Raw genomic sequence first — 25045 nt, 5'->3', positions numbered from 1 at the left:
CTCGTTAACGAGTGCAGGGAAGTGTTCCGATAGACTAATTCAGGCAGATACTTTTAACACGCGGCAAGACTGCATTTGCGAGCAAAGTGGATCTCGAAAAGTTAGTAGCTCTTGGTGAGAAGATGGGTCTTTCTGTCGCCGAACTATGGAAGTGGGTCACCCAGAAGGACAAAGAAGAAAAAGGGAGGGCCAAAGAAGAAAAGGCAGCTGAGCTGGAAAAAGAAAGTTTGGCGGTCGAAAGAGCCAAAGCGGAAAAAAAGCTGAGTTGGAGAGAGAGAGGTTGGCAGCTGAAAAAGCCAAGGAAGAAAAAGTAGCTGAATTGGAGAGAGAGAGGTCGGCAGCTGAAACGGCCAAGGAAGAAAAAGCTTCTGAGTTGGAAAGAGAAAGGCTGGCCGCTGAGATGGCGAAAGAAGAAAGAGAGGCAAAGGAGCGACAGCTGAAAGAAGAAAGAGAGCAGCAATTGAAGTTGGAGCTGGAGAGAGAAAAGTTGGCAGCCGAAAGGGCGTGAGAAGAAACAGAAGCGGAAATGGCTGAAAGGGAACGGCATCGGCAGGACGAGATAGAACTCGAGCGGCTCCGTTTGCAACCGCGAAGGGAAACTCCGGTCCAAGCTAGAGTTGAAAGCAGCGAACGGGAGGACCATGGCTTCCGCTTGAACCCAAGCAAGCTGCTCGTAGCATTTGATGAAAGGAAGGACGGCCTTGACGCGTACCTTCACAGATTCGAAACGATTGCGAGGAGCCAGAATTGGCCGGAACATCAATGGGCAACTGCTTTGAGTACTTGCTTGAGTGGCGAAGCGCTCAGTGTGTACGGTAGGCTGACGCCGACTGATGCAGCCAACTATGCAAAGGTGAAAGCTGCTTTACTGAAGTGATTTAGATTTACTGTGGAAGGATTCCGGGAAAGATTTCGGACAGGAAAGCCAGCTGATGGTGAGACGGCTACGCAGTTTGCCGCCCGACTTAGCCATTATTTCGACAGATGGATTGAACTTTCAGGGACAGTGCAGGAGTGCGATGAGCTTAGAGAGCTCCTTATTAGAGAGCAATTTCTTACTAGTTGCCACCCAAACCTGTGGCTGTACTTAAAAGAGAGGAAGGCTGAGTCACTTGAAGGCATGCTTGAATTGGCTGATCAATTTTTGGAAGCGCAAGGTGGAACTAATTTGGCCAAGGTCAAGAAGGAGTGTCCCGAAGATTCAAAAAATTCGGTACCCGAAAAAAAGATTCGTGCACCGGAGAGTGTTCCGCGATGTTTTGTGTGTAACCGAGTGGGTCATCGCGCGAACAACTGTCGAACAATCTCTACGAGCCCACCGGTCGTAAAATGTTTCAAGTGTGGACAGACTGGGCACAAAGCAGATGCATGTCGTAACGGAGTGAGTCAAACTCACTAGGTATCCTGTGTGCAAGCGGCACCAAAATCCGATGATAATGCCGTCACCGACGGATTCGTAGAGTTGAAAATGGGGAGAAACTTCCTATTGTGGGTGCTGTAATGAGGAAACAGCCAACCGGTGTTACGACGGGAATGCCAACGCTGCCTGAAAAAGTTGCGGGCAAGAAGATTACGGTGTTAAAAGACATCCGTAACTCCACGGTTATCGTGCGGAGAAATTTGGTACGAGAAAGTAGTTAACAGGCAAAACGAAACCGGTTTGCCTATTTGACAGTACGGTTCGGATGCTTCCCGAAGCAGAGATTGAGGTTAAAACCCCGTAGTTCAGCGGGAAGGTTACGGCTCTATGCATGACGACCCCCCTGTACGACCTCGTCATCGGAAATATTGACGGGGTGCGAGGACCGAATGATCTAGAATGTTTGGGGGAAGACCCGAATAAGGAGCCGCCGCCGACACAAGGACCACGAGGTACAGTGGAGAAAACCCCCGTGAAGGATTTCACTCGAGCCTAAGGGGAAGCCTGGGCGCAAGAGACAGCGAATGAGAACATGATCATATTGAATGAGTTTACGTGCTGGGCAGCTGGACTAACGTCGGCTCAACCTCAACTGACCGACAATGTAAAGATGACAGAGTCGGCCAGCCAGGCCCAATGCCGTGACATGAACAAGCTGGTAAATAAACAGACAGGACCCGTTGAACGTTATGACCGGTTAACGGTGTCGGAAGTGACAACGATGGCTGAGACGCCGCCTCAGATACCGTCGTTGGAAAGGGCTCGCCGAAAAAGAACAAAGAAACACAACAAGAGGTCGAGCGAGCACCGCAAGAAAAGGTGCAAGCGCCGCTCAAGGTACACAGGATAGGTGCTGAGGTGGAATTGGAATGTGTTTGGCACAGCTGACTGCCATATGTTGTGTTAATATTCTTGTTATCCTGTGTCACAACTGTATATCGAGCGAGTCAAAATGTTTGTTACGGTGATGTGATGTATAGTATTGTATAATTGTTGTAAAGACAGAACTTTGTACATTTGTATTGTTTGGAATATGTGATGAAGTGTTGTAGTCATGTACCTGTGGTTATATTTCATGTGTTGTGAGATTGAATTGCAATGTACAATTGTATAGAGTGATGTATTTTGAGTGTAACGTGGCATGAGCGACGGACTAGGTTACAGTCTTTCAGAGTGTGGGGACTGTTCGCGCTCGTTTGTGTGGTTTTGAATATTATGAGATGATATTCTTAAAGTGGGGGCAGTGTCACAAAACGAGCGCTCAAAAAAGGTCATGCCGCCAAATTCTCGCGACGAAGCGCCGAGAGGTCAATGATAAAAAGAAGAAATCAAGCATCCAAAGACTCCCCGGGCGCGCGTCCCTCTCCCCTCGGAAGCGTAGTTTCGCTAACGAATCTCTTCGCATCGGCGGCCGAGCAAGCCCTAGAGAGTTCTCGATGGAAAGGGGCGTGGTGATGCAGGGTTGCGTCATCCGTCGCGGACGGCCCTCGTACCGTCTCGCCCTTTCCCAAGCCTTCGCTGCGTATCGCGCCGACAAAATGATGAAAACTTTCTGGAATCTTGCTCGGAAGGTATTTAATCGAGCAGCCGAAATGGGAGATCAGGAGAAGGAGGAGTTAGCGCCAGAGTGCGCAGGGTATCCCGCCGCGTCTGTCAGTGAAGGTTTGGCCGTAGTGACAAAGCAGGAGAAGAAGAAAGTATGCGCCAGAGTGCGTAGGGTGTTTCGCCTTGTGGGCGAAGCCTGTTGTCTTCCGTGACAAAGGAGGAGAAGAAGAGAATTTCAACCTGAGGGGTGAAGACTCGAGCTACAGGCAAGAGTGTGTGTCTACCGCTATCGAGCGAAGACACGTTGCAACAGCTGCGTGTGTGAAGCCGACGTGTTTCTGTTGAAGAATTTTGAAGCTTGGAGAGTGGCCAATCGAAGACGCTAGGTTTCCTGGAAGAGAAACTTCGGGAGCAGCGGAACGACAACAACGGTGGACTTGGAGGGAGTGATTCTCGGAAGAGTATTATTCACACTTTTGTTCCAAGAACTTTGGACTGAATAAGTTTTCTAACTCTTTAGTCTTTAACTGTCTTGGTTGTTCGATGCATGCGACAGCATTGTAGTGCGTATTGTGTTGTGTGTCCGTTGTTTCGAGTGTGGCTGATTGTACTGTGTAGTACATTGTTTGATTGGTGACACATTGTATTCAACTATTGTCGAGTGTGCATACTTTTGTATCGTTTTGATCTGCCATAAGTGAGGATATAATTCTGTTTTGTTTATCAACTCTCGGCTCTGACTTGTTCTTTGGACCACAGCCGGCGTCCGCTGGCGCGCCAAATAGGACCACTTCTAAATTGTCCATGATTACGTGGTGCGGTTCGGGGGGCCGATACTTAGACCCTTGGAATTAGCCTGACGATCGCCTCCCTAATTAATGGGACTTGTGACAGACGAGCATGCCATGATTATCATGTTGAGAGGTGTCATTAACCTTCGTCGTCTATTCATGTTACGTGATACCAAGTTCGGTATAAGTGAAGCTAGCAAAATTCGCCCCGTGCGCATCATGAATGTGGTATGTGTTCATACTCTTAATGACTCGCATGTCATGATTATCATGTTTTCACTAGTCATATAGCTTCGTCATTCATTGACGTACCGTAACATCAAAATTGGTATATACGAAGCTACCGAAATAACAGCGGGCCTACTATGAACGTAGCACGTAGTCATTCTTTACATGATACGCATGTCATGACTATCATATTGGAATGTATCATTTCCCTGCTTCGTCCGTTCGCGTTACGTAATACCAAATTTGGTATATGTAATGCTAGCGAAACGACCATGAGCGCATCATGAGCGTGGTATGCAGTCATGTTGTTACTTCACACGCAGATCAAGATTATCATGTTTGGACGTGCCATTTGCCTTCATCGTCCATTTACGTCTCATAATACCAAATTTTGTACATGTGAAGCTAGCAAAATGTCTGCGAGCGCACCAAGAGCATGGCGTGTAGTCATGACTTACGTGACATGCATGCCATTATTTCCACATTTGGGGTTTGTCACTTGTGTTCGCGATGCAGTCATGTCATACCATAACAGTTTTAAAATATTTCATGTGAGCAAAATCACCGCAAGATCAGCAAGACCATTGATTGTAAATAATGCCATTCGTGACATACATATCACGATTATCATGTTATGGCAAGTCCCTAATGCTTATCATACATTTCATGTTATGCCTTACCAATTCGAATAATGATAACAATATTGAAACGGCTGCGGGCACTAAATGTCGTTCGCGGATAGATAGATAGATAGATAGATAGATAGATAGATAGATAGATAGATAGATAGATAGATAGATAGATAGATAGATAGATAGATAGATAGATAGATAGATAGATAGATAGATAGATAGATAGATAGATAGATAGATAGATAGATAGATGCTCTTAAAGTCGCCGAAGTTCGCTAAGAAGTGCTTCGCATATAAACGAAATAAAGGTCACCGAGGTGTATATTGCCGCCTAGTCACGATATTTGACGAACTCAATGGTCGGTGTGTCTAGTGGTTCCACTTTTTGGGTGAACATGACTCAGCGTGGCCGTGCTTTTCGGAGCACCAGTGCAGCCAACGTGGCCGCTTATCGTAGCGTAGCTGCATATGAACACATGGAGATACTGGAGATACTTTACGTGATCTGCTACATTACTCGTGTGCGCGGCTCTGTAGCAGCCAGGTGCTGGTGTAGCCTGTCTGTAGTGCACCAAGAGCGGCGTGCTGTAGTGCACCTGTGTCACTTGTTTCCATGCGCAGCCGCGCCGGCTGCACTAGTGCTCCACCGAGCGCTGCGACTCTGAGCTGTGTTCAACTTAATAGTGAACGCCCACTATCCAAGATGAAACTCTTTATTTGGCCGAACTTGTGGCCATTCAATGAAAAATCAGAGTACTGCAATGCAAATTAGCACTGATAGCGGCGAGCTGGGCGTCGCCTCGCCCTGGAACTGTGCTCCAAGAATTGCGTCACGTTTTATGAATGAGGATGAAATTCGCGCCTTGAAGGATAGATCAGTCAGTCAGTCAATGAACTTTATTTACAAATTGTCCTGAGGAGCCGATTCCCCTCAAGAGGGAGGGTCGGCTGCGGGCCGCACCCACGTGGGGACAGGAAGAGCGAGCCCCTCCGCCAAATTGCGGGCCCTCTGGACAGCCCGGATTTGGACCTCTCGGTCCGAGCTGGTAATTGCCGTCCTCCAGGCAGCTTCTGTGCTGAGAGGCTCGCCATAGCGCAGCGCCGCGCATTGCTAGAGCATGTGGGGTAACGTGCAACGTCTCTCTTCGCAATGAGGGCATTGCGGCTTTATGCTGTCGATAAACTTGCTGTACACTAAAGGCGACGGGTAAGTACCCGTTTGCAGCATTCTTAAAGTGACTGACTGGGCCCTAGAGAGTTGCGGGTGCGGGAGCGGAAAGCTACGCCTGGCCAATTGATAATTTTTGCAAATTTCGTTAAAGGTGAGGAGCGAATCAAGCTGCCGGATGCCATCCCCAAAATTAGATGCCGATTGCCCGTCACGGTGGGAACAGTTCGCGTGCTCGGGCGTGGGCAAGCTCATTGGCATTGGGGATAACAAGGTGGACATCCTTGCCCATGTGGGCAGGAAACCAGGTGATGTGGCCGTCGATTTCCGTGCAATGTGGTCTTTTGGTAAGAAGATGGGCCGCCTGCTCACAGACTGATCCGGTCATGAACGCTCGTGCAGCAGCTCGAGAATCAGTGAAAATGCGCGTGCGCATGGGAATCGCCACGGCCATTGCTATAGCAGCCTGCTCTGCCCTAGCCGGCGTGGTATCTCGAAGAGATGCTGCTGTGAGGATTTTACCGTGAAGGTCAGTGACCACAGCCACGAAATTGGATGTGCCGGGATACTGTGCTGCGTCAACGAACGCCCCAAGTTCAGGGGTGGCAGCGGCGGAACTGAGGAGTGACCTAGCCCTAGCGGCCCGGCGGCCGTCATTGTAGAGAGGGTGAACATTTCTAGGAATTTGTGAGACCGTAATCTGCTCCCTCAATTTGGGTGGAAGCTGTATCTTTTTGTCTGCTACCATAGTTGGTTCGCAGCCCAGAAACTCCAGGATGCGTCTCCCAGCTTTGGAAGAGGACAGTCGTGCAGCTTGTGCTGTTTGTTGCGCTTCTGCAATCTCACTAAATGTATTATGCATACCAAGAGCCTTGAGCTTTTCCTCATTTGTGTTGTTTGGAAGACCCAAGACCCTCTTAATGCACTTTCGAATAATCGCATCCAGTTTCCTTTGTTCTTTCCTTTCCCACCTATGCGCTGCGGCAATGTAGTTAATGTGACTCATAAGAAAGGCATGGAAAAGCCTCATGAGGTTGGCCTCACAAAGCCCTCCACGCCTGTTAGACACACGAAGTATAAGCTTGACCATGCTCTCCGCCTTTGCCGCAATACGAGTCAGAGTATGAGAGTTACTTCCGTGCTCCTCCAGGAACATGCCTAATATCCGAATTTTATCAACACGGGGGATGGCCTGCCCTGACCGTGTGTGAATTTCGATCCTGATCTCTTCCGGCGGAAATGGAATAGTGGTGAACTTGCGTTTCTCCGGCTGTGTGTACAGGAGGAGCTCCGACTTGGCGGTCGACAAGTGCAGCCCCGTGCTATCCAAAAACTCCTCCGTGCACCTGAGGGCCTGCTGGAGGGACTCCTCAACGTCTCCGTCCCTACCCCCAGTGCACCATATAGTAATATCGTCCGCATACAGCGCATGTCCGATGCGGTCGATACGAGAGAGTTCGAGCGAGAGTTTCCTCATCGCGATATTAAAGATTAGCGGTGAAATGACCGATCCTTGAGGGGTTCCCCTAGGTCCAAGGTGAAATTCCTTGGAGCAGAGGTCCCCGAGCCGAATTGTGGCAACGCGATCCCTGAGAAAAGAGCGGACGAACCCGTAAAAGCGGGCCCCCAATCCCAACTAAGAGATCGAATCCAGTATGTGAGGATGTGAGATATTATCGAAAGCTTTCTCCAGATCGAGTGCAAGAATCCCTCGGACATCTCTGGTGTCTATGTCGAGAATTTGATGTTTAATCATTTTCATAACGTCCTGCGTAGAGAGCGTGGGACGAAAGCCAATGAGATTGAAAGGGAAGAGCTCGTTTTGTTCAATGTGATGGGAGATTCGGTTAAGGATTGCATGCTCCGCGACCTTACCCACGCAAGACGTGAGCGAGATCGGTCGGAGCGTGCCGAGCCCGAGAGGTTTACCAGGCTTGGGAATGAGGACGACAGAGGCCGTTCGCCACTCCTTCGGCACCTGCCCCGACTCCCAAACCCGGTTGACCTCGTCAGTTAGTAGCTCAATGGATCTATCGTCCAGATTTTTAAGTAGCCTGTTAGTGATACCATCCGGCCCGGGAGCCGATTTTCCATTGAGATCAAAAAGGACCGCCCTGATCTCTGCCGTGTTGAAGGGGGAGTCCAGCTCCGCATCCTCCAGACCAGAGAAATCCGGGTAGTCTGCATCCGTGGTAGCCCCCAGGGGGAGGTACCTATCCGCCAGCTGTTGTAAGATTTGATCATTGGAGAGCCCAGCAGACCTCTCCTTGTGAATGAGCCGATCAACAGTGTGTTTCTGATTAGCTTTAGTTTGCTTATCTCCCAGGAGGTGCTTGAGAATGTTCCATTTCGCCCCTGACCGCATCTGCCCATCGACATCGTTACAGACCTCATCCCATTGTTGTCTGGCCAGGGTTTGGCTGTACGATTAAATCTCCTGTTTGAGCAGAGCAATTTTCTTTCTGAGCCGCCTGTTGAGTCGCTGCGTACGCCATCTGTTAAGTAAGGAGTTTTTGGCTTCAAGGAGCCTCGCTAGGCGGCTGTCCATGCGTTCCGTTTTAAGATCCGTCTCCACCACCTTAGTGGCAGCTTTAACATCTGCCTTAAGACGCTCAAGTAGCTGGCCAAGGTCATCGTACTCTTTTTCATCGTTTTGTCTGAGTTCCCGAAAGGCATCCCAATCAACAATTTTGAAGACCCGCGGCGGCGATGCTTTAACATCGAGGGAGATAGACGCGATGAAATGGTCGCTCCCCAAGTTCTCATGCAAGTTCTGCCAGAAAGGGCACTCGACGTTCCTGACAAAAGCCAGGTCCGGCGTGGTGTCCCTTGCTACAGAGTTGCCGAGACGTGTGGGAAAGTTGTGATCAGTAACTAGTAACATATTAAGATTGGTAGTATGCTGCAGAAGCGCCCGCCCCTTAGCCGTATTATTGATATAGCCCCATGTCTGATGTTGCGCATTGAAGTCGCCAGCAACTGTCAACGGAGCCGAGCCCGCGATTTTGGAGGCTTTGCAGAGAAGCGCATTAAAAGTCTCCCGAGTATCAGATGGTGAGCTATAAACGTTGAGAATGAATAGGTGCTCCTTAAGCCGAGAGTTTGGGATTAACTCAATGAGTATGTGTTCCACCTTTAGGTCTGGACGTACATCGCGAACCTCAAAGGAGAACTCTTTGGATATGAGGATGGCGACCCCGCGTTTTCCTTCCCCCCAGCAGGCCACGGAGCGATAACCCCGGAGGGCCACCTCTCCTTTAAGGGTCTCCTGGAGGAGTATTACGGCTGGCTTATTCTCCTGTGAGCTGACGAACTGCTGCAAGACTGCCTTCTTCCTGTGGAAGCTCGCGCAATTCCATTGCCAAATGACAAATGTTTTATTTAGCTTCGCCATGATTGCTACTTAGGTTTTGCTCCACCACCACCACCCTTGCAGAAAGGGACTGGATGACAGAGCTGACACCAGCGATGGCCTCCTTAATTTCATGGACCACCCCCATAATTTCCTGTTTAAAGTCACTGAACTCCTTCTCGATATCTACCGGAGGGTCAGCGGCTTTTCGCTTACCGCCTCTAGGTTGTGTCTCGGCCTGCTGCACTTTCACCGCCCCTTCCGGCGTGCGTTCGCGCTGCCTAAGCTCCTCAACTAATGCTTTAATCTCCTGAAGCTCACTCCTCAGAGTTGCATTCTCACGCTCTAGCTGCTGTATTCTAGCCGTAGCTTGCTCTGGCAACTGGCGCTGCACGATAGTGCGAGACTCACGTTTTGGGCCCACTCGTTCAGCCCAGGTAGGTTCCTGCTGTATCCGGGCACAGGAGGCAGACCTATCCCTCGAGCGAGAGCGGTGACCCGCACCCCGCCCAGGGTTATCAAGGCCACCCCCCTGGTTGAACCCAAGCCCGGGAGCTTGCTGTGGCACGAACTCCACGCGCTGCTTGTTTGCTTTCCTCCGTCGTCGCCTTCTACGCCGAACGATGTAGGGAACCTGGTACCTGCTTTTGCAGGCCCGATCCGCCGTCGGATGCGCTCCTCCACAGATGGAGCACTTCGGCTGGCACGTATGATTCTCAGGGGGCGATGAGACCCCACAGTCCGGGCAGGTGATGACTGTAGGAGTGGGACAAACGTCCAAGCGATGTCCCAGCTTTCCGCAGGTTCGACGGGCGTCGATTTGTCGTCGGTAGAGCGTGCACCGGATCAGGTTCGTCCCACACATGACGTAGTTTGGAACTTTCATACCGTCAAACAGGACGATCACCGTGGGCGTTTTCTTGATGCGCCGTACTCCAAGAACCTTCGGATTTCTTGCGTGCACGAAGAGCTCACCTAGCCGGTCATCAGAGAGCTCAGGGTCGATACCGCGAACAACTCCTCTGCACGTATCCCCGGGTGGCGTCACGTAATTAGAGACTTCATGGAGCGTTTCTCCCACTCGAATTTGCTTCACTTTAGCGTAGGCTTCTGCGTTCCTAGCGTGTGGCGTGCTGATCACAAAAATGTTCTGCATTTCATTGGCACAAACAATATCTTCCTCAGCCTGCGGCGGGCCGAGACAAGCAGCCATCACCAAAGCTTGGGTAACCTTGATTCCACTGACCTTGCGCACATCCATGCCTCCCTTGGGACGTACGACAACCCGGTAGTGATCTTTAGGCAATCGCGGCAGGTGCGACGCGGCGATGAGCTTGTTTATCGGCCCCTTAGGGTGCGCTGGACGGGCGGCACGATGACCGGCACTGGGGCCAGGGCTGTCGCCGGGCGTAAAATCCTGACGCTGCTTCTTCCGAGAGTGGGCAACAATCCATCCGGAGGCTTCATCCTCCTGCCTGGAGATTTCTTCGCCGAAGACCATCTCCTCGAGCGGCATCCTCGAAGCGTCTCGCTTGGCAGGCCGAGCTGAGCGCCAACGTGGCACAGGGTGAAACACCCAAATAAAAGTTCGAAAGCTTGACCTACCCGCAAAAGTCGGGTATCCACTCGATCCTTGAAAGAAACTGGATCAGATGAGTCGAAAAACCGAGGTCGATCGGCAAATTTTCGGTCAAAAACATTGAAAAAAGCAGGAGCCGATGCGAGCGCGTCCGGCTCGCGTCTAGCAAGCGGCGTTCCTCTGAAGGATAGATAGAGCACGTCAATTAAGTCTGAATAGGATTTTCTCATGTCTCCTCCACTTCGCCTCATTCTTGACTTGTTGCGTCAGTGAAAGTATTGCTTTTGTGGGGAAGAACTTCTGGGAAGAATCAAGCAATTTTATGTTCTCCGGAAGGCTTCAATTTACTGTGAGGGCAAGAGGTTGTGTTGTGGTGGGAGAAAGCCACTGCTCTGCCAAATGAGTAGTGCACAATGCTGCAGCACAGGAACCACGTAATTCTGGCACCCCATCTCCAAATTCGTAGTTGTATATTATAGCTATGAATTTCTACATATCACAAGCACACAAGTACATTTTTTAAAGCAAGCATAAAGTGACGCTGAATCATTGCTCTTTTTTGTAATAAATTTGAATCCACGTCATTGCTACGCACAAGCACGTAATTGGCTCTCCATGCAGGCGACGTGATCTACTACGATCACAACGGCCGCCTCCATTACTTGGATCGCCTGAAGGAGATGATCAAGTGCATGGACAACCAAGTAGTACCTGCCGAACTGGAAGACTTGATCATGAGCAAGTGCCCTGCCATAGCCGAAGTGTGCGTCCTCGGACTTCCGCATCCAGAGTATGGAGAGGCGGCGGCTGCTTTCGTCATTCCTCATGAACGTCACAAGGGCGAGGTGACCGAGGACGACATCAAAAAGGTCGTTGCTGGTCAGTTGAAAAATTATTGACAGCTGACACAATGAGTTTCACATTTACTTCCACTCACTTTATGCTTGAAAAGCGCCATCAAAATTCTAGTTTGCGACCCAGAAGTTTCATAATTTCAGGTACGCACGCAATAGCTATAGTAATCATGACGATCAGTTGTTTATTTCGTGTCTACACGTACCAAGATTGTTTATTTCGTGTCTACAGATACTAAGTTGGGTTTGTTTTGAAATTTTCTTCATAGTAAAGCGTTTCGAAAGCGAAACGGAATTGTCAGCTTTTGTATGATTTTGTGATCATGACTGCTGCTAGTGCTGCTCCTTGACAAAGTAGGCAACTGGCTGAAACTAGATGATAGGAGGACCAAGAATGCCAAATGCACATAGGCGTCAGGCTGCTCTGCGCATTGACCATGGGAATGTTCATTGCAACCAATGCAGTGTATAACGTCATTACACACTCCCTGATTATGATGATGGCGACATATGACTGTACTCTTTGTGTCGGGCGGTCACGTGACTTCGACCTTGTGGAGAAAAAAATACTTAAGCATTGCACTAGCGGCACCAAGTCTGAAGGAATAGCGGAACTGGGTGCCTTTTGTTGTTCCGCTCTACTTTGCTCTTTCTATTTTTCATTTTACTCTATTTTTAGGAAAGTAGCTCTTTAAGGCCCAGGCTCGTGCGGCGTAGTAGTTGTAGTAGCCATCATTGTGGCGATGGCGCTGTGGCGCTCCCACAACTAGTACTTGGCTCGCTCACTAGATGATGCTGTGGCGCTAGCTCCGATGCATGCTCTAGTGTAACATGTGACCGTGAGAGACTTCTCTCTTTCAACAGAAGCCTACGAGCTTCTCGTATGAGCGAGAAAGACGGTGGAGTGGAGGGCTTGGAAAGCGACTGCAGCGCGTACTCACAGTCAAGATCCGGAAGTGAGAGCCCACGAAGTGGTGATGAAACGGGCACAAACTGTTACTCACATGTTTACATGACGATTGCCTGGGCAAGATTTATGGAGGCCTCATGGTTTACCTGTGTACCTCCCAACCTGCGCCCACTCAACATCATTTGCTCCGTGCATACGTTGTGATTTTCTTCTGTCTCTTTTCTATCCACGTTTCTTTGATTTCTTTCTTTATGTCACCACCAATTTTTTTCCTTCTCATATTTCTAATACCCTATGTCTTTCTCGCTCTTACTTTTTTCATCTTCTTTCTCTCTCACTCTGTTTTTCTTTCTAAATATTTTGCCCTTTCTGTCGTGCTCTCAGTTTTTCTTTTCAGTGCACGTTAAAGAACAACAAATGGTGGAAATTTTCGGCACGCTCTGCTGCGTCGTCCCTCATAATCATATCGTCATTTTAGGAGTTCAATGCTAATCTCATACTTCTATCTATTCTTTGTTGGTTTCGTTTTATTTCTCCCTAAGTCTCTCTGTGTCTTTCTATATCCTGATGTGTTTTGCCCATTTAAACCTGTTTTTATCACCCTCTCTATGTACTCGTTCTCTTGCACATGCGATTTCTCGTATTCCAAGCCGGAAAAATTGACCTACTTATTCAGTGAGGCAGGTAGAAGACGCAGAAGTGGAGAAAGAGAACGCGTGCCGGCTGAGTTATTCTGCGCATGATTGTTTTTTCGCATGACTGGCGTAGTCTCTCCACGCTAAAATACTTTCCTTTTGGCTTATTTGTGGGGTTTCCCAGTTTATAACAGAAATACCTGACCGAGTTTCTTTTTTTTGCTTAGGCAGACAAAACGATTGGCTAAACAGCTGATTATGAGGGAGAACACAGAGGGGGCAAAGGGCCGCTGTTAACAGCGGACTAGTATCCGTGCCACGCGGGGATGAGCGTTCGTAACTGATATTGTACAGTTGCTCACATATAATAACATACACAATGACACGTACGAAGAAAGCCGCTACCACTTTCTGTTAAGCGCAACGCAGGCCGCGTTTATCTTGTATGCCACTCTGGAACGCGTTATAGTGACACGTACGAAGAAAGCCGCTACCACTTTCTGGTAAGCGCAACGCAGGCCGCGTTTATCTTGTATGCCACTCTGGAACGCGTTATGACGCGTGTATAAAAGACTGACATGTGCGGTTCTTTTGGTTTACGAAGGAAGCCGCTATCACTTTCTGTTAAGCGCAACGCAGGCCGCGTTTATCTTGTATGCCACTCTGGAACGCGTTACGACGCGTGTATAAAAGCCGGCGCAGTGCGCCACTGGTCAGTCTTTTTCCGTCGGCCGACGACTGTTCACGCCGCTGCTGCTGTGAGTTGTGTTTGGCCTTGTTTTGCTGGGCACAAGTTCGCCCAATAAACAGTTCGCCTGACACCGCCCTGACTCCTGCGTGCTTCCTCTCAAGTGTGGCGTGTATCACAACATCGTGACATCTGGTGGAGGTGCTTCTCGGTCCATGTACCGTACGCCCCCGTCCAGCCGTGAGCCAAGCCCAAGCCGCCAAGAGGACGACGCCGACCCGGTCGTTCGAGTGAGCCGAAGACAACAAGGACTACCGCCCGAATACCTGCCGCTCCCCGACAAGGACAAGAAAACAAAGGCTGCTACGAAGCCGGCATCCACGATGACGGAAGCAAGGTCTTCGGCAACCGTGGTCGTCAACCAGCCCAAAGAGCCGCCTACCTTCCGCGGATCGACCTACGAAGACCCGGAAAGCTGGCTTGACATTTACGACCGCGTCGCAGCCCTCAATAAGTGGTACCCGGACGACAAGCTGCGTCATGTGTATTTTTACCTGGAAGACGCCGCAAGGACTTGGTTTGAGAACCGCGAGTGAACGCTTCGAACCTGGGACGACTTCCGCGTTGCTTTCCTGCGCACCTTTGCAAGCGTCGTGCGGAAGGAAATAGCCGCATCACTGCTTGAAACTCGGGTGCAGCTCCTCAACGAAAACGTAACGATCTTCACGGAGGAGATGACGCGACTTTTCCGCCACGCCGACGCCGACATGTCTGAGGACAAGAAGGTTCGCCTGCTTATGCGAGGAGTGAAGCAGGAGCTCTTCGCCGGACTGATCAGAAACCCGCCAAAGACGGTACAAGAGTTCCTCTCCGAGGCTACCACCATCGAGAAGACTCTTGAAATGCGGACCCGCCAATACGATCGGCGCATGTCGCCAGACGTCGCAGAAGTCCGAGGACTCTGCCCCGACGACCTGCGCGAGACCATACGCGCTATTGTTCGTGAAGAACTGCGCCGCATGTTGCCATCGTCTCAGCCCCAAGTCGCCTCTCTCGAAGACGTAGTCCACGAGGAACTACAGCGCTCACTGAGCGTTCCTGAACGGCCACAGCCCCAACCGGAGGCGATGACCTACGCCGCTACTGCACGACGACCTGTCGCCGCTCCTCGCCAACACCAGGACCCAACGTCTCCGCAGTTTCGTCGCCAGCCACCGCCGCCACCCCGACGCCTTCCCGCTCGCCAGTAATCCAGCGCTCGCTGAGGAAAACTGACGTTTGGCGCACCCCTAACCACCGCCCACTATGCTACCACTGCGGCGAAGCCGGGCACACCTACCGCTACTGCCAGTTCCGTGAGATGGGACTGCGGGGCTTCGACGTGAACGCGCCGCATCCGCGCCCAGGTGAGCGACCTCGCGACATCGCCGACTACATCGCCGGATCGCAGTGGCAACAACGACGACCATCCCGTTCACCTTCGCCTGGCTGCTACGTCTCCCCGGATCGCCGCCAGTACACCGGCCCTAACCGGGGCCGATCCCCAAGCCCCTACCCGGGAAACTAAAGGCAGCTACCGATGGAGGTGCGGTTGCTGCACGACGCAATGCCGAAGATCTGCCGCCGCCGCCGCTGCCATAGACGACGACCACGACGCACGAACTTTCCCGACGTAGTCGCAGTACGCCACCTGAGCAGAGTCTTTACGACAAAGCCTCGCCGCCGACGCGACATAGCAGCACCGGACCAAGCCGACGCAGCCGTGATCCGACGCCCCGACATAACCGGAACGCCAGACGACGAACCACTGACCTCGACGTGATCATCGACGGCCACAGCGTCACCACCCTAGTCGATACCGGCGCCGACTACTCTATCATCAGTGGTCTCTTCGCCGCTAAGCTCAAGAAGGTAAAGACTGCATGGGAAGGACCGGATATCCGAACAGCAGGGGGCCACCTTATAACACCGACTGGAACCTGCACGGCAAGAGTCACGATTCACAGCCAGACGTATTCTGTAAATTTTGTGGTCCTGCAGCAATGCTCGCGAGACGTCATTTTAGGCATGGATTTCCTGGACCAGCAAGGCGCAGTCATCGACCTAAGATCCAGGTCAATCACGCTGTCCACGGATAATGCAACGGCGTCAGACTGCAACGTCGCTCACAATGCCTTGAATGTGACAGAAGAGCAGGTAACCATCCCGCCACTGTCGAGCGTCATCATTTCCGTCGGCACCAAAGCGTCTACCAACTTACAAGGTGTCATCGAAGGCGACCAGCACCTGCTCCTAGACCGTCAGATGTGCGTCGCAAGAGGCATAGCCAAGCTTCATAACGGCGAAGCCAAGGTAATGGTGACGAACTTCAGCAACGAATATAGGCACTTGAATAGGGGCACGACGGTAGCACATCTAAGCGAATTTGTGGAAGCGAGCAATGCCTTCGCCCTCACCGATTCTCAGGGAGCCGCAACATCGACAGCAGTGTCCGCGCTCGCCTTCGACGTCAATCAAAGCCTTTCCAGGCAGCAACAAAAGGAGCTCAAAGCCTTACTCCACCAATACAAGGACTGCTTCTCGTCGTCATCGAGGCTTCGTCAGACCCCTCTCGCGAAACATCGCATCATAACCGACAAATATGCCCGTCCGCTCCGTCAGAGCCCCTACCGAGTTTCTGCACGGGAACGCAAGGCCATCAAGCAACAAGTCGATGAAATGCTGCGTGACGACATCATTCAGCCGTCTACGAGTCCGTGGGCATCACCCGTGGTGTTGGTGAAGAAGAAGGACGGAACCCTACGTTTTTGCGTCGATTATCGTCGCCTGAACAAGATCACGAAGAAAGACGTGTATCCCCTCCCACCGATAGACGATGCTCTGGACAGACTCTACAACGCCAAGTAGTTTTCGTCGATGGATCTCAAAACCGGCTACTGGCAAATCGAAGTAGACGAGAGAGACCGAGAGAAGACTGCCTTCATAACACCAGACGGCCTATTCGAGTTTAAGGTCATGCCCTTTGGTCTTTGCTCGGCGCCTGCGACGTTCCAACGGGTTATGGACACAGTACTCGCAGGCTTGAAGTGGCAGACTTGCCTCGTCTACTTGGACGACGTAGTCGTATTTTCTTCCAACTTCGACGAGCACCTCCGGCGCCTTGAAGCTGTTCTTCGGGTAATCAAAGCCTCGGGACATACCCTGAAGCCAGAAAAGTGCCGCTTCGCCTACTAGGAACTATTGTTCCTTGGCCACGCTATCAGCAAGTCGGGAGTGCTCCCTGATCCACAGAAAACAGCTGCGATCGCCGACTCTCCTGCACCCACCGACAAGAAAGCAAAACGCCGATTTCTTGGCCTCTGCGCTTATTACAGACGCTTCGTGAAGAACTTTTCGCGGATCGCCGAGCCACTGACGTACCTCACGAAGGCCGACGTCGACTTCAAATGGGAAACGCCGCAAGTCGAGGCATTTCAAGAATTAAAGTGACGCCTGCAAACGCCGCCAATACTAGCGCACTTCGACGAAGAAGCTGACACCGAAATTCACACGGACGCAAGCAGCACAGGGCTCGGCGCCGTGATCGTGCAGAGGACCGACGGACTTGAAAGGGTCATCAGTTATGCTAGCCGGTCACTTTCGAAGGCAGAAGCCAATTATTTCACGACAGAAAAGGAATGCCTTGCCATCATCTGGGCTACATCAAAGTTCCGCCCCTACATGTACGGCAGGCCTTTCAAAGTCGTGAGTGACCACCACGCCTTGTGTTGGCTAGCTAACTTGAAGGATCCATCAGGGCGCCTCGCACGGTGGAGTCTCAGACTACAAGAATTTGACATCACCGTCGTCTACAAGAGCGGACGAAAGCACTCTGACGCCGACTGCTTGTCTCGCGCCCCTGTCGATCCGCCACCCCAGGATGACCAGGACAACGACTCTTTCCTGGGACCCATAAGTACCGACGACTTCGCGGAACGCCAACGAGCTGACCCAGAGCTCAAGATCCTCATGGACTACCTGCAAGGCAAGACCGCCGACGTGCCGAAAGTATTTAGCCGAGGACTGGCTTCGTTTTTCCTGCGAAACAACGTCCTCCTGAAGAAGAACTTCTCGCCGCTCCGCGCTGACCACCTCCTCGTGGTGCCTTCAGCGTTACGTCCAGAGGTTCTGGAAGCATTACACGACGACCCGACAGCCGGACATCTTGGTGTTTCCCGCACACTGTCACGAATACAAGAGAAGTACTATTGGCCTCGCCTCACTGCCGACGTCGCCCACTACGTAAAAACATGCAGAGACTGTCAGCGACGCAAGACGCCGACAACTAGGCCAGCCGGACTTCTGCAACCCGTCGAACCACCTCAACGGCCATTTCAACAAATCGGCATGGACTTACTGGGGCCGTTCCCGACGTCAACTTCTGGCAACAAATGGATTGTCGTAGTGACTGACTACCTCACCCGCTATGCCGAAACAAGGGCCTTGCCCAAGGGCACTGCCGCCGAGGTCGCCAAGTTCTTCATTGAGAACATCGTCCTCCGCCACGGAGCCTCCGAGGTCCTCATCACCGACAGAGGTACGGCCTTTACGGCTGACCTAACGCAGGCGATCTTGAGGTACAGTCAGACAAGCCACCGCCGAACCACCGCGTACCACCCACAGACGAATGGCCTCACCGAGCGTCTAAATAAGACCATCGCCGACATGCTGGCCATGTACGTGGACGTCGAACACAAGACGTGGGACGCCATACTCCCGTATGTAACCTTCGCGTACAACACGGCCGTGCAGGAAACGACGCAGTTTGCTCCATAAAAGCTCGTCTACGGACGGAGCCCAACAACGACGCTTGACGCTATGCTACCGGTCGGCACCGACGAAGAAGACCTCGACGTCGCCAGCTACCTGGATCGTGCTGAAGAAGCTCGACAGCTATCCCGCCTGCGTATCAAGAGCCAACAGACGGTCGACAGGCGCCACTACAACCTTCGACGACACCACACCGAATACCATCCCGGCGACCTTGTCTGGGTCTGGACGCCGATACGACGACGGGGATTGTCTGAGAAGCTCCTGCGACGCTACTTTGGACCCTACAAGGTAGTCCGACGTCGTGGTGAAGTGGACTATGAGGTCGTGCCCGATGGCTTAACGTCATCCCAACGACGCCGTGCACGACCCGAAGTCGTACACGTGGTGCGACTTAAACCTTATTACGCGCACTGATTAGCTGTGACGCATTGTTAATGTAATTTATTGCATGTACTCTCTCTCTTATGTTCTGTCTTTAGCATCGGGACGATGCTTTTTCAGAGGGGGGTAGTGACACGTACGAAGAAAGCCGCTACCACTTTCTGTTAAGCGCAACGCAGGCCGCGTTTATCTTGTATGCCACTCTGGAACGCGTTATAGTGACACGTACGAAGAAAGCCGCTACCACTTTCTGTTAAGCGCAACGCAGGCCGCGTTTATCTTGTATGCCACTCTGGAACGCGTTATGACGCGTGTATAAAAGACTGACACGTGCGGTTCTTTTGGTTTACGAAGGAAACCGCTATCACTTTCTGTTAAGCGCAACGCAGGCCGCGTTTATCTTGTATGCCACTCTGGAACGCGTTACGACGCGTGTATAAAAGCCGGCGCAGTGCGCCACTGGTCAGTCTTTTTCCGTCGGCCGACGACTGTTCACGCCGCTGCTGCTGTGAGTTGTGTTTGGCCTTGTTTTGCTGGGCACAAGTTCGCCCAATAAACAGTTCGCCTGACACCGCCCTGACTTCTGCGTGCTTCCTCTCAAGTGTGGCGTGTATCACAACATCGTGACAATAACCTACACAATAAGGGAAAACACGGTGTCGATGTCATCCATGGTAAGTAGAAAATTACTGTTTTTCGTTAGAAAAAAATTGAGAGAGATGCAAACACAAGAACAACGAATAATCTTCAATTCAGCGGGACCAATTATTTCTAACCTGCGATCCTTTGGTCTAAGGCGTGCCGTGCTTTGCAGCTAGACCACCCCACATGCAACCTTTAGCACGGCAAGCATTACGTATCATTTACGAATGGTTAGTGGTAGGTGGAGATGCTTTCATCGTGACCGAGGCTTGACTATCAGCAGAGATATTTCACAAGATGTGTTTCTCAGGGTACCTCGATGCTTTTACTAGGTACACTAACAAGCGCGCTTTAAATATTTCATTCAACAGTTGGTTAGACACTAACCTATTTGTTTTTACGCAAGGTTTTGTATTCTCTGTAACGAAAAAAACAATTGTACATGGCTTTTACTCACATATCCCTGTGGCGTTTGACAACATCAATGTCAATCAGAAAATTATGGGATAAAGTAGATATTATAAATTGCTGAAGTGTAACGTCCCAAAACCTTAATATGGTTGAAAGATGCCAAAGTGGACCGCATCGGAAATTTCACCCACATAAATCTAAGCATATGGGCCTCAAGCATTTTCGCCATAGGCGATGATGCCGTCAAGTTTTTAAGAGATATATACCTAGTAAATACAGTTTGCATAGAAGTAGAACGAATAAGCAGCAAAACGCAGTTAAACGCTGGTGTCCTTTATCACCGCTGCTGCTCATTCTGTGAATGGCGAGGATAAAAAAAACACTAAGAGCAATGTTTTTAATCTAGCATATCAACAGGGCGGACAGACGATTGAGCAGATGTTTCCAGGTTTATTTCATGCGCACGACATTGTTTTATTTGCAAACAGTCCAGATGATGTGCAGTGGCTGGTTGGCATATGTGAAAAAGAATGTGAAGGTCCAGGACTAAGATTTAATGCAACGAAAAGCGTATTGATAATATTCAATTATCCCATTGATCAAGCAGTGTCCATATAAGGCCAGTACATTTGAGGAAAAGTGAGTAGAGGTACCTCGTAGTATAGATGAATGAGGTGGATAGGTAAATAGAGGTACAGGATAAAGCTTCAGCTGCAAAAGGAAACAGGTACACTACAATAACGAAGCACAGAGCCTTATTGAATTGCTACAGGTACGAGGTGCATCGAAGTCTGTCGAAATGTTTAATGGTTCTGAAAACTTGGCAGTGTGCATGAGGTCAGACGTGTATCAGGAATGGATGTGAATCGAAGGGCTCCGTTATGCCTCGCGTTAGGTGCTCATGGGAAGACGACAAAAGAGACGACAAAAGCCTTATAATTAGGTGCACGTTAAAAATCCCCAGGTTGTCAAAACTTCTGGATATTTCCACCACGGCGTCTCTCATGATCAATGGGCCACGTTAAACCCTTACAATAATAATTATTAAAAAGCCTGTAAAGGGTGGCATGGAATCGGCTACAGTTTTAAAACGAGGGAAGCTGAAAGCAAATTAAGGTTTGAATAGAGGATAACACATAACAAGAAGAGAATATTGGCCGAGAAAGTGTTCCATACATGTACAAAAAGACCGTTCACACAAAGGAGAAAACAATAGGGAGGCTTGCCACTAAATATACAGCTGTATAAGAAATGGCAGTAAAGAACGTGCAAGAACTTTGCAGAACAGCATCGCGAAGTTCAACTAACACCTGTAATGAAATTTTTTCAATTTCAATATGAACTTGCTTTATTTGTGGCCCAGTCGACGGGGCCAAGGAATCTCCCAGATGGCCAACAAACACACCATTTTCATGAACCGCATTACTGGTAACACATTAAAACTAGCTATGTGTGAGTGTTTGCACTCGCCATTGACAGTTTCCGCCATATGATGCTAACTAGTTCACGTGTTTCTTTCGATAATTCAGTAAGAGTACCTTTCTATAGCATCTACAGGTATGTAGATAAAACTTGCGAAACATTGCTGTGTCTCGATGATGGGGCGGAGGTGTATGACGCAGGCCACATAGTTTAATGCGCAGTCAAGGCCATCAACTGAGATCACATCACCGGCGCAACTCTGGTCGTACAAACAAGTGGACTTACAATCCCACCACACAACGCCTCTATGGCGATCGAGTTCGTGAAAAAGTATCTCAATTCAGTTTTTCTGGACATACTGTGTTACAAACGAATCTATTTTTGCTCTGCGGTGATCGAGTGCTGTGCAATGTAGTACTGCTATTTGCCTGTGTGCCTCATTTACCCGTAAAAAGGACGCTAGCTTTCACAACTATCCCAAAAGAGAACAGCACGCGTCTTAAGATAACTTTTTTTCGAAGTGTAACGCCAGCATGAGTGAACATAAGAAAAGGCGAAATAATCGCCAATTTATGCCACTTTGTCATTCACGAACACATGAGATCATCGCTGCCAGGCTGCTCTTCGAATTGCTACCTCGGCAGTCTATTGTCTACCTTGGCAGTCAAATGCTACATCGGTCGTTACAACAGTGCAAATGAGCATCAAATTACCAAATTTGGGATAATCGCGTGTGGATTTCTGTCATAAACGTCGGCAGGGTTCTGAATTGAGGGCGGAAGCCCATGTTGCATCGCAGTAAGGGGGACTCGAGGGGCTAGTGTGGCTGGGGTAGATGGAAAGTCGCGCCATGTTGCACCTCATGCTCGATGAAAAGAACTGCAGTTTGTTCGTGTATTTTTGATTCAATTAGAGTGATATTCCTAAATAATTATTACTAAACCAACTGGGGCCGTCGCTTGGGTTTTCGAATATGACAAATAGTTATGCCTTACTATATATACCACGCACAGGGCCACAGATATTAACGCGACAAAAGCAAGCTTGGTAGAGTTTCTTTAACAATATAAATGTAGCGCGAAGAAACACGCACAAAAAAGATTACACAACACCATTATTGTGTACCCTTTCTAGTCCGTGTTTTTACGCCCTACACTTGCCTCTCCGTTTTGCTGAAGTTTCTGTTCAAGCACGTGGCCTAACGAAAAGCTTGAAGGAGTGGTGCCATCAAATTTCCTGGCTAAAACAACCCTTATGTTGTTTTTTCTATAGGCACTACACATGAATGGTCGGACTCGGCAAATGCTTAGAATGTATTTTATTTCGCCTCTAGGGTGTACCTAAATGCTGATTCTCCCAACCGAAGCTCATCGTAAGCACGTCCGAAACTGTCGTATTTCTCTAAGAAGGTGCACAAACGTTGCAGTGACGTCACACCACATCTGTAGTGAAGAAGAAGAAGAAGAAGAAATCTTTATTTGTCGCAAAAAATATACACGCATTGGGGTAGTATATACAGAAGGAGGTCCCATAGCACAAGGCTGAAAGGAGACCTCCTGTTAGAAAATGACATGTTGATAAGTACAACAAAATGGCAACAAAAAGCGATTAAGTAATTATTGATAGTAACAAAAACAACGCAAACATGCAATAAAACATGCCAGTAAAAATGGTAACAAAACAATGTTCAGTAATTGTGCATAACTATGAAAACAACGAAACATACAATAAAAATGGCAGTAGAATCGGGAACGAAATGACGTTAATTAATGATATACAGCTATTAAAAGAACTCCAATGTGCATGGGTAATAAATGTGAAAATAACGCACACAGTAATAGCTGTAAATGTAAGAGAACGCCGATATAAAAATGAAGATGAGTTATGATTGCGAGATGAGATGTTTAAGTTCTTTTTTAAAAGCAGCTAATGACAATTGTTTAGTGCTTAGTGGTACTGAATTCCAAAATTGGATAGCTGCAAATATGGTAGTATGCTTGCCGTGGTTAGTGCGTGTATGTGGTAGTAAAAAGTTGTAGTTTGAGGCAAACCTGGTAGGATTAGAGTTTAACAATTGAAATTTCTCTAAAACTTTGACTGTTATGGTACCGTTAAGACACTTAAATACAAGAATCCCCAATTTATGTTTGAATAAATTACACACTGTTAGTACATTATGTTGCTGAAAAAGTGGGAATGCGCAGGAGATCGGTGAACTGAATGTTAGGATGCGAATGGCTTGGTTTTGGAGACGTTCAGTTGGAAGAGCATCAGCCGCGTTATTCGAAGTTCGCAGGCTTGGTCTCTGCCTTCATAAAGTAATCTTTTCGTCCACCTTACTTTCTTTGCATTGACGTCATAACTTATACAAATGGGATCGACAATGCTTCTTTTGCCTTTCTCTTGTGCGGCGGTTCTAATGAATTTTGTGTATAACAAAAAAAACGAGCCGCTATGCATTCCGATTCATATGTACATATTTCCAGGGTGATGTTTCAACTCATAGTGACCCCACGGGTTGCGTTGCGAAAGAAAATGCTCGGTGCTGGTTTTGTCTGTGGTTCACCCCCGTTCAATGTTCTACTAGATCGAATACGTGACAATATAGCGCCAGTACTGTTTAGCAAATTCAAAACTTCTTATTCCTACTCTTGCGAAAGGTCCGCGCACCGCGTGTTGAATACCACTGGCATGAGTTGTAATTTTCATGTTGTTTTTCTTTCTTTTCGAACAGTGCTAGTGCCGGTTTTGTTAGAACAAAATATTGCCACAATAATGCTACATTTATTGCCATTCTCGATATGCTCAGCTCATTGAATGTTTCTTTTTTTTAACTGCCACTTCGCAGATAACCTGGCCAAGCACAAGCACCTCTACGGGGGCGTCTATTTCCCCCCGTCTTTGCCACGCACTGACACCGGCAAGCTGCAAAAGAACTTAATACGCAAGAATCCATGCTTCTTCACGACACAAACCTGACTGAAGAAACCCAATGTTCAACAGCGATGGTCAGCAGAAACGCTTCGTTGTTGCGAAGTCAGCATTTCAATCGGGCATCTTTTTTTCATACGTAAATTCAAGTTCTGAGAACTCATAAAAATAGAACCTTGAAAGTTCTATTTTACGAGGATATATGTTTTGAACAATGGTGACGTTAAATCTGCATGACATTCTTGAAAAAATGACGCTAATTGTTTTAAACAAAGAAAATCGTGCCGAGAAACGTGACGACGACCTTGCCATCGCGTCCACAGTGAAAACATGCCTACATTATGACGATAGTTGGGCTAAGCTGCAGCATTCACTTATTTTATTTTAGTTTATTTACTTCTGAAATACCGTGTATTAACGGTAATCTGCAAAGAACTTCCTTGAGTTCCTGAACTATCAAATGAGTATCATAGAGCTTCGTAGGATAAAACCAGAGACAAGCACACTACATCCTGTGGTTGGAGTAGAAAATTGCTGGCCGAATTCGGCATGTTTCTTTTCCTACCTGCTGAGCAAACGTTTCTTTTGTTTCAATGATGAAATTGTGAAGGCGATTTTGTCCGATTGCACATTCAAATATACCA

The 25045-nt window shown here is 49.1% G+C and overlaps 1 protein-coding gene across 2 annotated transcripts in view; it reads left to right on the top strand.

The window, feature by feature from the left end:
- LOC119173603 (putative 4-coumarate--CoA ligase 2) overlaps positions 1-24698 on the top strand; it is a 295605-nt gene extending 270907 nt beyond the window's left edge. For both annotated transcript variants that reach the window (XM_075896290.1, XM_075896289.1), the window contains 2 exons: positions 11337-11594; positions 24319-24698. In XM_075896290.1, the coding sequence (XP_075752405.1) occupies positions 11337-11594; positions 24319-24449 (389 nt within the window). In that variant the 3' untranslated portion in view covers positions 24450-24698. The remainder of the gene's footprint in view (positions 1-11336; positions 11595-24318) is intronic.
- Positions 24699-25045: the final 347 nt, after the last annotated feature.

This window comes from Rhipicephalus microplus, chromosome 5 (assembly GCF_043290135.1).
Source record: "Rhipicephalus microplus isolate Deutch F79 chromosome 5, USDA_Rmic, whole genome shotgun sequence".
NCBI classification, from domain to species: Eukaryota; Metazoa; Arthropoda; class Arachnida; order Ixodida; family Ixodidae; genus Rhipicephalus; species Rhipicephalus microplus.
The sequence above is the reverse complement of the archived record's forward strand: the minus strand, read 5'-3'. Positions and strand labels throughout refer to the sequence as shown.